Below are 13,633 nucleotides of genomic sequence, written 5' to 3'. Positions count from 1 at the left end.
ATTGTGCTAAAGTCTGTCATATTAATTTAGTTATCTCGATTGTTTTATGATGATTCGCATTGTGACACACACACACACAGGCGTAAATGTATGTACATGTACATGTATACGTATATGTAGATATCGATACCATCTTACGGAATGTAAGATCTTATCAAACTCAAATATTCACGACGACCGAAGCGAAGATTCTCGTATTTTCACTTTTCGATGCGGTCTATGTCGCTAACCTTGGATCATCTCCAGCAGCTCGGTCGAGAATCTCTCTGTAACCGTGCGTCGAACTCGGCGATTTTTCAGATTTCAGTCTTGCAAGTATATTTGTACACTTGTTGGTGTCGAATCGCGCGAACCGCATCGCGATGCAAATTTTCAATGATCGCGGTCGTACCATCTAATGACGGAATATCGATCGGTGAAAATGATAAGGAAATTTCACACCGAACAGCTCTCTCTCTCTCTCTCTCTCTCTCTCTCTCTCTCTCTCTCTCTCTCTTTCTCTTCTGTTTTTCTTTAGTGAATCTCGCTCTTCGTGAATCGCAAATTTCATTCCACGCATGGCGTTAACTCAATTAGCATGAGGGAGACGATAAAGAGCGCGTTAAGGCCTCATTCATAGACGGACAGCTGAAACCTTCGAACGTCAGCGAGATCGGACTATGTTCAAAGCCGTTCGCGTAGAAAAGTTGAGAACGAAACGAATCGAGAGGATGGCACATATAGGTATATTTTAATAAAAGAAATATCAAAACGGGACGAGAGTCGAATTATTTAAGATATATGCGTACCGTATATATTAATATACCGTTTCTCTTTTCCTATATTAGTTTGCTTTTTTGACATTGTTCGGTGACGCGCTACCAGTTATCGCGACTATGTACAGAACGTTAGATACTTGTATTTACACATGTCTCAGATATATATCTCTCTAGATATATCTACGCGGATCTACTTATACGTCGTGAGAAAAGAAAAAAACGATATCTATCGTTGGAGGTAAGAGAGGAGTATATGTCGAAAGACATATTGTTTCTCGATCTATTCTCGCGAAATTCGAAATTGAAGTAAGACGAGCCGAAAACGATAAAACACACGCAACTACACGCGTTATCGTGAGTCCTTTTGTTGTGCGTCCTTTTATTTATATTAGCTTTACATAACCGCGTCGATGATTTACGAGATTGTCCTCGTAACGTCGCTCGAAACGCGTTACGCTATATTAAACCTCATGAAAAAGATGTTGTATCGTTAACTCTATCGATGCATCGATGTAATTTATTCGGGGGAAGAAAAAAAATAATAATAAAAAAGAATTGAAAAAATTCCTTCCTTATTGTCCACATTGGCTCTATAATAAGGAACATTGATTGTCGTCTATAATTATTCATTCTTATTTCTCAATCTTTTCCGCGTAATAAAATGACGCGTCATTTCGTTGCATGGAGATGACCAGTGAGAAATCTATATTTATGATGCAACGATAGGAACGTATAGATACGTCGGTACGTCGTGGGATTGGAGTTTACGTTTGGTTTGAGGAGACACGTCAGTCTTGCGGAAAGTTTACTATTCGAATCAAGGTTTCTTGAATGCGTAACGGAAACAGTAGATTTGTATAGGTTTTACTCGGATCGACCGGATTGCATCTTCCGGTTTGCGTTGGTACGATCGAATCGTGCGATAAAAATGGCATCGAATTTATCTAATCGCAAGTCGGAATGCGGTTAAGCTAACAGTTTCTCATTTGTCCAATAGCGAGAAAAGAGAAGGCGGAAGAGGAGGAGGGCTAGCGTCGAGATTGAAAATTTCTACAGGAAAGAATTGGTGTTGGGAAGGAGAGGAAGAGGAAGAAGAAGGAAAGAAAAGGAGAACGGCAATAGCGGCAACGGGAATAAGAGGTGGAAGAAGAAGATCGGTTTCCCCGATAATCATCGAGAGCCATATCTTTCCGACGTGGAGGAGAACGCGGAGGAGCTGCAGCGGTAGTATCGAAAGAAGAAGGATAAGGTGGTCCTGGAGGTGGAGGTGGGATCGGTCGAAAGACGACGACGGCGGCGGCGGCGGCGGCGGTGGCGGTGGTGGTGGTGGTGGCGGCGGCGCCGACGACGACGACGACGACGACGACGACGCCGACGACGACGACGACGAGGACGAGGACGAGGGCGAGGGCGAGGACGACGACGAAAACGAGGACGACAGCGGTGGTAACAAGAGGGTAGGCCGGAGGTGACCATTCACCCCACATGGACGCCACCCTCGAGAAACCACCCATATCCTCAAAAGTGGATATCTTATCGCCATTATATCGCCAGGAAATATCCGAGCGGAGCGCGAGAGAAGCGCGACGCTCGAGGACGATAATTCCTCTATTCCTCGGCCGTTCTTTGGCCCTTCTTCGAGGATTCGTCGCCGTTCCGATAACGACGACGACGAGAACAACGACGACAACGATTCGTCAAACGAATTACCGCCCTCGACCGCAAACTTTTACTTCTCCTTATTTCGCTGGTACCGACGAAGACGACGGCGACGGCGACGGAGACGGCGACGGCGACGGCGACGGTGACGAGGACGAGGACGCGTCGACATCAAACACGTTTCATGCGTTTATTACGATACACGCATCGACACGCGTTGTCGTCGTTGTCGTCGTCGTCGTCGTCACGCATGTAAAAGGCATATCGATAGACTCCGTCCAAAAGAGCCTAATCAGCAATTTTAACAAGCCTAATCAACGCTTTCCGCCAACGAAAAATGTCGCGCAGCGCATCTACGCGTCCCATGCAAGGTAAGTTTACTTTCTTTTTTCTACGTTTGTTTATTTGCTTTTTTCTCTTCGATATCTCTCGATGCTCGATGATTTTTTCTTTTTTTGAGAAGATGAGATTGGATTGATAGACGCGTGTATCCTATCCGATGGCGCTCAAAAATTCGCGCTTTAGCTCTCGAAGTCGTCGTCAACGCAGCAATCTTCTTTACCTATTGTAGACGTCGACGTCAATCTCGACATCCATGTTGCTTTTGGCGTCGGCGTCGGCGTCGGCGTCGGCGTCGGCGTCGGCGTCGGCGTCGGCGTCGGCGTCGTCGTTCGACGTTGGCGTAAGCGTCGTGACACGTGGCGCCGTCGAGGGGCGACGCCTCAAAGTCACTCGACGGCCGTCGAACCGTAATTTCATCGACGAGTTGTAGAGCCTTGCTACGTCGTGTTCCGAACATCGAGAAAGGGAGAGAGAGAGAGAGAGAGAGAGAGAGAGAGAGAGAGAGAGAGAGAGAGAGAGAGAGAGAGAGAGAAAGAGAGAGAGAGAGAGAGAGAGAGAGAGAGAGAGAGAGAGAGAGAGAGAACAAAATAGACTGGTAGACAAGTGCCTCCAGTGTATGCTTTGTGAAAATTATCTTAAAGTCGTTTACGCGTATAATACTCGGGTGCTGCTGCTCCTTCGATCGCGCATATCTCCACTTCTTTCTCCTTTTATTTCTCATTCTTCTTTTCTCCTTTCTTCTTCTCCCTATTCCTCGTTCTCCAAATTTCATTGTTAGTGCTAGTGCCGCTGCTTTTGTCGCAAACCAGAGGAAACAAGCGCGCATTCAATCTCTGTACTACTATATGCGCCGTCATTGTAGTATAGTCATCTTCGTCGTCCTATTCGTTGATCCTCATCGTGGAAGGCATTTACGGGAGAAGAAGAGTACATAAAATCGGTGCAAATCGACATTTACTTCCTTCGATGGGATCCTCGTGTTACGGGACATCACCGTCGACGCCTGATATCGATCGGTCCTCTCTCCCTCCTCCTCCTCTTCCTCCTCTTCTTCATCCTCCAACAGTCCTCCCTGCTCGTTCACCTTTCTCGCCTTCCGCTTTTCGAGTCTAGCGCGCTAGACATCAGAATCCTGTTTCCTCGTAGTTTTTCGCATTAATTATCACTCTCATGATCCTGGATATCTTCTCCGACATATCGTTCCTTTGTGGATGATCGTTACGTGAAAGACGATACGACGACCACGACGACGATCACGACGACGGATGACGGCGAATGATTCTCCTTCGAGACATATTTTCTTGTATGAAATCAAAGGGAGTTGTCGTTCATTTCACCATTTTTCATTGAAGAGAAACGCGTTCGCGCCAATCTTTATTGCACAACGATGTTAGCAGTCGATACGTGCATCGACCAATTCATCGTTCCTTTATGATTTCGATCACGTTTAAATCGATCGGCCATTGGAACGTGAAACACCCTTATTTCCGATCGTTTAACGGTGATATCCTTACGGTCGTTGTTCGAATAAACGAGCTATTATGCGATCAACGTTAAGAAAAAGTGTAGGGATGGTAGACGTCAAATGTTTCTCTATCAAGTCATTTTCCCGCATAAGTTTTTCAAATTGGCCTCAGTGTGGTGGTGGAACGCGTTTAGAAAAGGCTAGATACGTGTCACGTGACAGGGAGATAGAGAAACGTAAGTGGCGCTGTAGATAGGTAGACGTCTCTAATCGCGGGATCCTTCAATTTTCGCGCTTTTTCGGGGAGGAACGGTGAAAGAAATTAAACGCGTTAAAATAACATTGTTAAACAGTAATTTTCTTATCGGACGAAAAAAATAATTGTGCGAAGGAAACATTCCGTCGTCGTTGTTCGTCAAACGTCCATCTCGGAGCCTCGTCGAAAAAAAGAAAAAGAAAAAAAAAGCATATTTCTCAGATCTCTCCAATTTCTTACTTAAAAGGATATCGCGCGACGATGGGAGAAAGATATTAGCACCTAATAAATCAATCGGATTGCGTTTAAAGACCGATCAAAGGATATGTAAAAGGGAAGGGAGAAAAATAAGGGGGACCTCTTAGAGTGGTGGTTCAGCGTGCGCTTAAAAATGCGCGTCTCTCGTCTGTTTTGCGATTGCAAGACAAGTTGGGAAGGAAACGAAGAGAAAGTGGTTCGTGATACCTAGCGCGACGTAGGGCGCGCGACGTCCTTGGAGAGATTCATGCCTTGCGGAAGCTGCAATGATACGGACGGACGAAGAGGAGGGTCCAAAACGGGAGAAGAAGAATGTAAAAGGCGAGCCGGACATCGTCTCCTCGGCACCTCCTACGTGCCACGAAGACGAAGAGGTTGGCCATAGAGAGGGTTTATAGCTTGTGCGTAGGATAGACGATGAGCGTCGAGGTCGACACGCTGGAACTCGAAGTCTTCGAGGTGAGTCCTCCAAATTCTCGAGGACGGTATACTCGAGTCGAATGCTCTTGCTGAAAGTTAGTATGAAAGAGAGGAGATCAATGTGCCAATGCAAAGTCGAATTCTTCAAAGAGATGATGAGGCTTCCTTTGTACTAGTTTCTCTCTCTCTCTCTCTTTCTCTCTCTCTCTCTCTCTCTTTCTCTCTCTCTCTCTCTCTCTCTCTCTCTCTCAACGATCGACGTAATTACAATCTTGAGAATGATGATACTCAAGATTCCAAATTTATTGCCGATCTTTCCAGTGTCTGCCTCTTGCATCGGACTCTACCGTATCCTGTCACGCGGCTCGTTTGGCACGCGCGTCAAACGTTACTCTCGTTTCCGCTCAGATCATAAAAGTCACGTTTAAAGATTCATTTACCATTATTATAGTGAACTTTTTTTTCTTTTTCTGTGATGAATATATCGTGAAAAGTACAATGAAAACGTATAGAATTCCATGGAGGATGTGCAACGCGTCGTGCCAAGCGATCTTTTTTCGATCGTATCCTATGCACCCTTCCGTTATTCTAACTCTTCTTCGTTATGATGGGACGAAGGTAAAAGAGTGTGACGAGACCGATGTTACGGAAGGAAAAAGAACAACGACGACGACGACGACGACGACGACGACGACGACGACGACGACGACGGCGACTGCGACGGCGACAACGACGGCGACGAAAACGACGGCGGTGGCAGCGGCAACGGTGACTGTAACGGCAACGACAACGACGGTGACTGTAACGGCAGCAGCAACGACAGCGGCGGCGACGGTAACGGTGACAGTGACAACAACAACAACAACAACAACGACGACGACGACGACGACGAGGACGACGACGACGACGACGACGACCACAACCACGACGGCGGCGGCAGCGGCAGCGGCGGCGAAAGAAGCAGCCATGTGCGCTGTGGACATTTGCATTCAAGATGGAAACGAGAGCCGTAAGAAGAAGCGAAAACGGCGAAAAATGCGCAACAAGCCACAACTGCAAGAGCAACAAGACGTATCGATTCACGCAGTATTGAATCTTCCATCGTCGTCCGAAGAAGTTGTTGAGGCAGTCGACGAATGCTCCAAAAGAGATTCGTCGAGCAGTCTTGGTGGTACCAGCAGGCACAATACCTTCAGGGAATCATTGCTTACGGTACTGGGCAAGCTGGTCATATGGAAGGGCAGCAGGTATCGTTCCACAACTGCTGCTTCGTCCTCTTCCAGTGTGCCTCCGAATTCACCACCTGCCACAGAATGTATCGGTCGTAGCACATCTTTTTTTTCTAGCGGTGAGTCTTTACCGCCTAGTTAATTTCTTCTCGAACACGAGAACCGTCTATCGAATCCGTCTCAAAATCCCCTTGCTTCGAAAAATATCACCAACGAAAAATCTCAGCGTTATTATTATTCTATGAGAATCATCGAGCAATCGTCTTTTATCAATTTATGAATACTCTTTTACGTTAATAATATTAAATTTTCCTTCTTCTAGAAACAGAGAGGCGCATCCGCGCCAATAATCGCGAATACAATTCACAGTTTAATTATGCGGTAAGATTTAATTCTTTAATCTTACTCATGTACTAGTAAAATTGATTTTATTTTTAATCGTGCGCGCACCGCGCAAAACAAGATACGACGATGTAAGAGCGTCTCTTTTCTCTGTATAGAACAACTACATAAAAACGTCCAAGTATTCGGTTCTGACGTTCCTACCATTGAATTTGTTCGAGCAATTTCAGCGGCTCGCCAACTTTTACTTCCTATGCCTGCTGGTGCTTCAAATGATACCCGCCATATCCTCTTTGACTCCCATTACGACAGCTATACCGCTCATAGGGGTACTTATGCTCACTGCCGTTAAGGATGCCTACGACGACTTTGTAAGTAATATTTCCTTTTTTTTTTTTTTCTTTTTTTTTTTCTTTTTTTTTTCTTTTTTTTTTTTTTCTTTTATCAAATATTTTCTATGCTCATTTTCTATACTGACTTGTATCAATTTCAGCAACGGCATAGCAGCGATTCACAAGTTAATAATAGAAAGTCACAAACATTGCGTGGCACTAGCTTACGCGAAGAGAAATGGTCTCAGGTTCAAGTTGGGGACGTTATAAGAATGGAGAATGATCACTTTGTCGCGGCGGACGTTCTTCTTTTATCAACGAGCGAACCTAATGGTCTTTGTTACATCGAAACGGCAGAATTGGATGGGTCAGTAATGTTCTATGTTGTTGTAGATTCACCGATCCGATGTTCGTGAGTCTATATTATTTTCTATCTTATTCTTTTAGGGAGACTAATTTAAAATGCCGGCAATGCTTGACTGAGACTGCCGAAATGATGGACAACCACGAATCAATTGGTCAATTCGACGGTGAAATCGTTTGCGAAACGCCTAACAATTTGTTGAATAAGTTTGATGGCACGTTAACGTGGAGAGGACGGAAGTAAGGATAGAAGAGTGAACAAGAAAATACGTTCACGTCAAATTATCCGATAATATTAATAATGTCTAAGATAATTAAAAAATTGTTAACTTTTATGTTACAGATACGCGTTGGATAACGACAAAATCATATTACGAGGTTGTGTACTAAGAAATACACAATGGTGCTACGGCGTGGTCATCTTTGCGGGCAAGGATACCAAATTAATGCAAAACTCAGGGAAGACCAAATTTAAGAGGACCTCTATAGATAGGCTGCTGAATCTTCTGATTATTGGAATAGTGTTTTTCTTGCTTTCTATGTGTTTGTTTTGCATGATCGGTTGTGGTATTTGGGAGAGCCTCGTGGGTCGATATTTTCAAGTGTATTTACCTTGGGACTCGTTAGTGCCTAGCGAACCTTTAGGAGGTGCCACAGTGATCGCTCTCCTCGTATTCTTTTCATATGCTATTGTATTGAACACAGTGGTGCCAATCAGTTTATATGTGAGTGTCGAAGTGATCAGATTCGTGCAGTCGTTTCTGATCAATTGGGACGAAGAAATGTACTACGCGCCTACGAATACACATGCCAAGGCTAGGACTACTACGTTAAACGAAGAATTGGGTCAGATAGAATACATCTTTTCTGACAAAACTGGAACATTAACGCAAAATATAATGACTTTTAATAAGTGTTCTGTAGCTGGTAAATGTTACGGTGACACTGTAGACGAAGTTACTGGAGAAGTCGTCGATTTAAGCGAGGTGAGATATACTTTTAATGTATGTAACATCATTCTGTTCTTTATCAAAGGTGCATCTATTGTGAATCCGTTCGTACACAACGTATGAAGATTCCTTTGTTAACGAAGAAACGAATTGTGCTTTACACGTGAATTATCTACTTTTGAAGCACACTGGAGTTCTCTCTCTCTCTCTCTCTCTCTCTCTCTCTCTCTCTCTCTCTCTCTATCTATCTATCTATCTATTTATCCATCTGTCTGTCTGTCTGTCTGTCTGTCTGGCTATCTGTCTATTCATCTATCGTTTTCTTTCTTCTTCTCCTTCTTCTTATGTTATTGAGTTACGAACTCCATCGTTTTTTTATCCGTACGTCGTGAAATTGTGTTTATTACTTATTTTTACATTCATATATGGTGGCACAGTATGGTATGCAATATGATATAATTTGCTTGGTTAGAACTTGGACAAATTAGAAAACATATTTGACCTGAAAAGTCGCGTGCTACTAGTGTGAAATTTCCTTCCTCTAACACAAAATCCTGGACTTTAGTATCCATCCGTTTGTCTTCCATTTATGGAGTTTTCTCCAAAGTAATTATTTGTCATCGTTGTCATAATCATTTCGATTAAATCTCGACTTTCAACAATTTTGATTTTGTTATTGTATTATTTCGTTATCAGCGATATCATATTTTCATTTTATTTTGCTAAATTGCAAGTTGGAGCACGTAAAAGAAAGAAAACCGAAAGAGAAATACCAAGTGTTGATAAAAAAAAAAAAAAAAAAAAAAAAAAAGAAAAAAAAAGAAAAGAATAAAAAAATAAAAAAAGAGTGACACTATCTCTTTGTAAATCCATACTGTGCATAAGTTTTCGTGCACATCACTTAGCATGTGTGTGCTGCATGTAGACGGACAAAGCTGCACAAACTCCAACAATGCGATGGAAGAGCGGACAGGAATTTGTTCGTCAAGTTTATACTCCGCTTAGCGGTCCAAACGTCCGTCTTCTGGAGCAAGCTGACAGAATGTCCAGTACAACACCAGAACCAGGAATCAGTGCCAGCCCAAAGCTTCAACACAAACATTCAGTACGCATGTTCATATTCGACACGCATCTGTCGGCCGTGCCAAAATTGTATTATATTCGTTTTCTTCTTTCTATCACTATACTCGCTACACATAAATTTAATTCATTAATTCAATAATTGCATATTGTTTTTATATCAATGAATAACAAGAAATTTATGTTTCTTATCGTTTTTCATTACAATTATGCCGTGTAATAAAATTAGATGTGCATGTTTTATGTCGCTCTCACGCTCATCTCGTCGCAGTAGGTTAAAATACTTTTTAAACTTTTTATACTCGCTCATATACATTATTTTCTTGAATAATTCAAGGACGAGTCAACTAACACCATCTCTTCACCGTATTTCGACGAGGTCTTTATTATAAAATTATAACAAGAGAGGTATATATATATATATATATATCGCACATATGCATATAATCTGTGCTCTGACATTTCTTTTCCCATCTTGTTTCTCTATGTACTAATAAAAATATATGATCACTCTTCTTACTGACTCTAGATAAAACTTTACAAGGGAAATTATATTTCATGTAAGATCGTTTCTACTATTACAGATGATGCCACCCCTGGATTTTTCATTTAACAAGGATTACGAGCCTGAATTTAAATTCTACGATCCTGCGCTTTTGGAAGCTGTCAAGCAAGGGAATGAAGATGTTCACAGTTTCTTTCGCTTATTAGCATTATGCCACACCGTTATGCCAGAAGAGAAACACGGAAAGCTCGAGTATCAAGCACAGTCGCCGGACGAGGCAGCGCTCGTTTCAGCAGCTAGAAATTTTGGTTTTGTCTTTAAAGAAAGATCTCCTAATAGCATAACGATCGAAGTAATGGGAAAGCGTGAAGTATATGAGCTACTGTGTATTCTAGACTTTAATAATGTCAGAAAAAGAATGTCTGTAATATTGAGAAAGGATGGACATCTTAGGTTGTATTGTAAAGGGGCAGACAATGTCATTTACGAACGTTTGAAGAAAGATAGCGATGAAATTATGTCAAAGACTTTGGATCATCTCAATAAATTTGCAGGCGAAGGTTTGAGAACATTGTGCCTTTCAGTGAGAGATTTAGATGAAAGCTTCTTTAATAATTGGAAACAACGTCATCAAGAAGCGGCACTCAGCCATGAGAATAGAGATGACAAATTGGACGCCATATACGAAGAGATAGAAAAAGATATGACGTTATTAGGTGCTACTGCCATTGAGGATAAATTACAAGATGGTGTACCCCAAACCATCGCGAATTTAGGACTCGCTGGCATAAAAGTGTGGGTATTAACAGGTGATAAACAAGGTAAATTTATAAGAACAATAATATTCGATCTGTCAACGATCTTTGATATCAATTTAAAGAGAAAACTTTTTGACCTTCTTATAAAATGATAAATCCATAAATCCTTCCTCTTCGTTACTTTTCATTCCTCTATTAATGTATTATGATATTTATCATATATTTCATTTATGAATTATCATATAACGCTTACCACCTGATCGTGTGTCCTTCTTTTCTCATAGAAACGGCCATCAACATCGGTTATTCGTGTCAACTGTTAACAGACGATCTTACCGATGTCTTTGTAGTAGATGCTACTACTTATGATGGGGTTGAAACTCAATTGACACGATATTTGGAAACCATCAAGACAGCCTCCAGCCATCAGAATCGGCCAACTCTCTCCATTGTCACATTCAGGTGGGACAAGGAAAGGTCAGGCAATTGAAAGAGATGGAGTAAAGTCTATTACCCTTTTTTTTTTTTTTTTTTTTTTTTTTTTTTTTTTTTTTTTTTTTTTTTTTTTTTTTTTTTTTTCCATATCTAATTCCGAATATCTGATTAACATATCTCTTATTAAAAGACATACCTATACATTGATTGTGTGTCACCATGTATTGTGTAATGCTTTCTTTGTCTGGTTTATGCCAAAGAATTAAAACGAAAAGAGTCAAATCTTTTCCTATGAAAAATATATTACGAATTGTTACTTCCGTACATACGCCGAATATTATTATCTCCTTGAATGAAACATTCTTGGGCATTTACCTGAAGGCATCCTAAAGGTATAACAAGAATTATAATTGTGCTACGAATTTGCTTAGATCATGGTATGTGCTATAGTATCATATTTTATACATTTTGATCCTGGTATCCTTTATATTCTTCTTTCGTTAAAACAGTAAATATTAAAATGTATCTGCATGTGATTTGACAGCATCCAACCAAATCCTTGTATAAATTATAAAGGTTATCAGATTATCTTCTCCGTTTGAATATTATTATCATCATTATGAAGGAAGAAACAATATGCCAATTACCTGCTTGTCGAAGATAGTATTATACACTGCAGATGTCATAGTATGCTAGATTAGGTTTTAGTTGTACTTAAAAAGTGCGATATACGTCTCATTTCGAGTGTTTCATTGGAAACAAAAATGTAAAATTTATAAAAGATAACGATGATGCTTGATACTCACTCCTTCTCTTTCTGTATGCTTAACATTAATCCTAGAAATAATTATTATAACAAAATATATCAAATTATGCCGCTTATGTCACATTCTTGTTTCTTGTAGAATCTAATATTGTGCACCATGTTTATCGTTAAAATTTAATGTACATTATCTTCTTTTTCCTTGGAGATCGATCTATTCAAAGTACCCTGAATCAAATTGTGAATGATTAAAAAAATAGCAAAATCCTTTTATAAAATGTTTAATTATCTATATTATTCAATGATTTCTTCTGAAACTATCAAATTATTTGCGCTTATAGGATAAGACTTTTTTCTTTCGAGCTAATATTTTTTTGTATACAGCAGTGATACGGAATATAATCCGAGTAGAGACGAGCAGGATGAGCATGAAATGGAGCAAGCTATGGGTTTTGCAGTGGTTATCAATGGACATTCCTTAGTGCACGCATTGCATCCGCAACTTGATCAACTTTTTCTGGAAGTATCAAGCCAATGTAAGTTCAATAATAGTTAATTTATATTTGCCAAATTCCTTCGTCCTTCATTTAAGGTCCTTCGTTTATAGGTAAATCTGTGATATGTTGTCGTGTAACACCTTTACAAAAAGCGATGGTCGTTGAATTGATAAAGAAAAATAAAAATGCGGTTACTCTGGCGATCGGAGATGGAGCTAATGACGTTTCGATGATAAAGACGGCTCATATTGGCGTTGGTATCAGTGGACAAGAAGGACTGCAAGCTGTACTAGCCTCTGATTATTCTATAGGGCAATTTAGGTTCTTAGAAAGATTATTACTCGTACACGGCAGGTGGTCGTATTATAGAATGAGCAAGTTCCTTAGATACTTCTTTTATAAAAATTTTGCATTCACTCTCTGCCATATCTGGTTCGCCTTCTTCTGTGGATTCAGTGCACAGGTATGCTTTATAATTATTTTATTGGCCATTAACTGAATATGACGAATGATGATTATAAGGCGAATATGATTCCTTAAGATTCCTTTGTTAGAGCAATATTGTTCCAAAGTAGAGTCGAAGAGTATGATCTTTTATAAATATTGTCTGATGTACGTACATGTCTGTGAGAGAATGTATGCGTTATATCTATAGATATATCTTATATGTTTATATCTGGGAGAGTATATTTTTTATTTTTTCCATTTCATTTTCAGACAGTGTTTGATCCAATGTACATTTCTGTCTATAATCTATTTTATACGTCGCTACCAGTTTTGGCAGTTGGCATATTTGATCAAGATGTTAATGATAAAAATAGCCTAATGTATCCAAAGTTATATGCACCTGGACTTCAAAATCTTCTCTTTAATAAAAAAGAATTTTGTTGGAGTGCTCTACATGGTTTTTTTGCTAGTTGCGTATTATTTTTAGTACCCTATGGTAAATATCAATTTCTTCTCTTTTATCATTTCTATCGAGCTTTGTTTTTTTTTTTTTTTTTTTTTTCTTTTTTTTTTTTTTTTTTTTTTAATAAACATAAACATGTGTCAAAAGTAGTATGAAATTTTTATTTAGAAATATCTTTTCCAAAGAGACGTATTAATATAAATAAAATTCATTTAAGGAACATACAAGGATGGAGTATCACCGAAGGGCTATGTACTTTCAGACCATATGCTGCTGGGCAGTGTTGTAGCTACAATATTAGTTATAGTTGT

The 13,633-nt window shown here is 40.3% G+C and overlaps 1 protein-coding gene across 15 annotated transcripts in view; it reads left to right on the top strand.

Moving 5' to 3' along the window:
- LOC124956906 (phospholipid-transporting ATPase ID) overlaps positions 1 to 13,633 on the top strand; it is a 29,991-nt gene that overhangs the window by 9,441 nt on the left and 6,917 nt on the right. For 4 of the 15 annotated variants that reach the window (XM_047513299.1, XM_047513300.1, XM_047513298.1 and 1 more), the window contains exons 1-14: positions 3,294 to 5,112; positions 5,777 to 6,506; positions 6,710 to 6,768; positions 6,888 to 7,100; positions 7,223 to 7,428; positions 7,509 to 7,664; positions 7,768 to 8,410; positions 9,300 to 9,479; positions 10,039 to 10,780; positions 11,002 to 11,194; positions 12,300 to 12,451; positions 12,523 to 12,875; positions 13,130 to 13,355; positions 13,540 to 13,633. The exon at positions 13,540 to 13,633 is cut by the window's right edge and continues 142 nt beyond it. In XM_047513299.1, the coding sequence (XP_047369255.1) occupies positions 5,005 to 5,112; positions 5,777 to 6,506; positions 6,710 to 6,768; positions 6,888 to 7,100; positions 7,223 to 7,428; positions 7,509 to 7,664; positions 7,768 to 8,410; positions 9,300 to 9,479; positions 10,039 to 10,780; positions 11,002 to 11,194; positions 12,300 to 12,451; positions 12,523 to 12,875; positions 13,130 to 13,355; positions 13,540 to 13,633 (4,055 nt within the window). In that variant the 5' untranslated portion in view covers positions 3,294 to 5,004. Of the gene's footprint in view, positions 1 to 513; positions 724 to 1,089; positions 1,113 to 1,236; positions 1,663 to 1,755; positions 2,789 to 3,293; positions 5,198 to 5,776; positions 6,507 to 6,709; positions 6,769 to 6,887; positions 7,101 to 7,222; positions 7,429 to 7,508; positions 7,665 to 7,767; positions 8,411 to 9,299; positions 9,480 to 10,038; positions 10,781 to 11,001; positions 11,195 to 12,299; positions 12,452 to 12,522; positions 12,876 to 13,129; positions 13,356 to 13,539 lie in introns of those variants that run through there. The other 11 variants (XM_047513307.1, XM_047513306.1, XM_047513308.1 and 8 more) reach the window with 9 other exon arrangements.

Source organism: Vespa velutina, chromosome 24 (genome assembly GCF_912470025.1).
Source record: "Vespa velutina chromosome 24, iVesVel2.1, whole genome shotgun sequence".
Taxonomy (NCBI): domain Eukaryota; kingdom Metazoa; phylum Arthropoda; class Insecta; order Hymenoptera; family Vespidae; genus Vespa; species Vespa velutina.
This window is presented reverse-complemented; position numbering and strand designations above follow the sequence as displayed.